This window comes from Echinops telfairi, unplaced genomic scaffold, assembly GCF_000313985.2.
Source record: "Echinops telfairi isolate 266 unplaced genomic scaffold, ASM31398v2 ScPeMD7_22;HRSCAF=79, whole genome shotgun sequence".
NCBI classification, from domain to species: Eukaryota; Metazoa; Chordata; class Mammalia; order Afrosoricida; family Tenrecidae; genus Echinops; species Echinops telfairi.
In genome coordinates this window covers 2,461,281-2,463,972 of record NW_022103919.1, presented here as the reverse complement: position 1 = coordinate 2,463,972, position 2,692 = coordinate 2,461,281, and the positions used below count along the sequence as shown (strand labels likewise).

General features: G+C 59.0%; 1 protein-coding gene across 1 annotated transcript in view; it reads left to right on the top strand.

Annotated features, from left to right (window-relative positions):
* NIBAN2 (niban apoptosis regulator 2) overlaps positions 1-2,692 on the top strand; it is a 58,327-nt gene that overhangs the window by 40,052 nt on the left and 15,583 nt on the right. The window contains exon 3 of the mRNA XM_030885140.2: positions 1,344-1,472. Within this exon, the coding sequence (XP_030741000.2) occupies positions 1,344-1,472 (129 nt within the window). The remainder of the gene's footprint in view (positions 1-1,343; positions 1,473-2,692) is intronic.

Genomic DNA, 2,692 nt, shown 5'->3' with positions numbered 1-2,692 from the left:
AGAAAGATGAGGCTGTCTATGCCCGTAAAGAGTTACAGTCTCAGAAACCCAGAGGGGCAGTTCTGCTCTGCCCTAGCACATCGCTATGAGTCAGAACTGACTCAGAGTGAGTTTTAAAAATATTATTCGCCCAACCCCACTGCCATCAAGTCCCGGCCCACACTCATGCCATCGATTCTGCCTCACGGTGACCCGGTGTAAGGTTTCCGAGGCTGTAAATCTTTATGGGAGCAGAGAGCCTCATCTTTCTCCCAAAGAGCAGCCGGTGGGTTTGAACCACAGACCATGGGGCTGGCAGCCCAATGCCCAACCCAGAGGACTTTTTTCTGTGAAAAGCACTGTGTCATGGCAGAACGTTTAGAGCCTGCGGAGAGGCACGTCTGTGCCTAGCCTCTCCCTCTTCCCTCGTGCCCAGGGGCAAGCCCGTGCCCTTTGTGGGACCCGTCTCTTCAGGATGCTTCCCTGTGATTATCCTCTTGGGAAGGGCTCCCCAGTAAGGGACCCACAGAGCTAGGATGCCAGGATATGGGGCCACAGGCCCAGGCAACTGCCCCATCCGACGAGGCAGCACTGCCTCCTGGGCTCCTCGCAGTGACTCCGCCCGGTCTGCGGGGGCACCGTCTGTGTCTGACTGGGGAGACCAAGCCTGAATCAGAAGCAGAGCAGATCCTGATGGGAAGACCTGGGTGTTTCTGGAGCTCACGCTGGTCACCGGGATGAGCATCCCACTCCGACACCCCCAGCCAGAGGCCCTCTCCATCTCCAGCCCGATCGGGATCCTCCTGTTCACGTTGTCATGGCCACAGGGCTGGGAAGATGCATGTCCCTGGCTGTGGAGCAGGTCGGGGACCAAGGGCTGGGGGGGCTGGGGCGGGGGCTGCGCATGCCTGACTGGAAGGAGGGCCCTTCCCTCTCTCTCACACAGTGGAGGGGGGAGATGGCCTGCTCTGGATGCCACTCAGAAAGCCTCCCAGACCCACCCTGGCTTTCTACAGAGCCTTACCCGACTGCCGCTGAGGCAGAGAGGGGTCCCTGGTCCTGGCTGGGTGGTACATCGTCCTGCCTGGCCTGGGTTCAAGTCCTGATGTCACCGTGGACCCCAGGGAAGCTTTCTTTCACTGTCTTGCCACACAGTCCCCACCTTCCAGATGGGTGAGGGGCCACCTTGCCTCAGGGCAGGGCGATGGGGGGTGGTGGTGGTGCGCAAAAGCTGGGTGAAGGATGCCTGGCAGGGTGAGCGAGCAGATGCTGCTGGCTGGGCAGTCGTTTTCTCGGGAACTCTGTCCCCTCGCCAGGCAGTGGGGCAACCCCAGGTCTCACACGTCACTCCCGTTTCCCCCCAGGTACCGCTGGACGAGCGTGTCATCTTCTCTGGGAACCTCTTCCAGTACCAGGAGGACAATAAGAAGTGGAGAAACCGCTTCAGCCTCGTGCCCCACAACTATGGCCTCATGCTGTACGAGAATAAAGCGGTGAGTCCGCCTGGCTGGGGAGGGGCCCTCTGCCAGGGCTCGATCCCACCCCTGAAGCCCTGCACAGCCCACCCCCAAACCATGCACATGCCCCACTCTAATCCCTCGCACACCCCACTCAAAGCGCACCCTCACTCTGAACTTGGAGGCATCTTCCTGGGCCTGAGAAGGTCAGCACCGTGCCCCCCGGCCCTCCCATGCTCCGTCTTCTGGCTTTCCTCTGCGAGTTGCATTCCACCTGCCTAGCAGTTCAAAGCCACCAGCAGCTCCTGGGGAGACAGACGAGACTTCCTAGTGACAACCTCAGAAACATGGGGCAGCTTCTGGGGTTGCTGTGAGTCGTAATGGGCTCCCTGGCAGGGAGGCGGGGTGTTTTGGGGCTCTTTTTGGCTTTATCCAAGCATCCAGCTCCCTGAGGTTACCTTTGACCCCGTCTCTCCCCTCCTAGGCAGCTCCAAGTCCTACTCGTCCTTTCCTGTCATTCCTGAGCCCCTCCGGGTCCCCCCTCCTCACACGCTGGGCCTGGCTCTTCTCCCACCTCAGCCTCCTTCCCGAACGGGTTTCCTCTGGCTTCTCCCACCCTCGATCTTCCAGTAGCCAGCCTGCTGGGAAAGCAGGAGCCCGGCAGGCGCCGGCCCAGCCTGCCCCTGGGAACGTTTGCTCTTGCCGTGCTCTCTGGTCTGTTTGGTCCTTTCCTTGTCCTGAGCCCGCTCCCAGCCTCTGCCGGGGTGGGCGGGTGAAAATCCTGCTGAGTGTGGAGGCTGATTGTGTCTCCTTCCTCTCTCCCTCCCTCCCTCCCTCTCTTTCTTGTGTCTTATCTCTGCTTTCCACCCTTGGGGAAGCCCTGCCTGACAGAATTTCTTCTCTCCTTGGGAGCCCTTCTTTGAACAACTTTAACTGAGCAACCTCATGGTCCAGGGCTGTTTTTCTCATCTGCTTCAGAATCTCCTGGAGACAAGCTCCAAAGCTCTGGGGGTGATCCTGAGGGAGCTCATGTTAGTAATCACTGCTCTGAAGGTGCTGAAGGAACCCTGATGGTGTCCTGGGTGCACGTAGGCTGCGAACCACCGCAAGGCCAACTGTTTGAAACTACCAGCCACTCCATGGGAGAAAGCTGGGGTTTCCTACACCCGTAAAGAGTTGGCAGTCTCGATGTAACAACGATAAAAAATACAACTTTCCTCTAGTTCCTAAATGTTTCCTCCCCGCTCCCACTACCA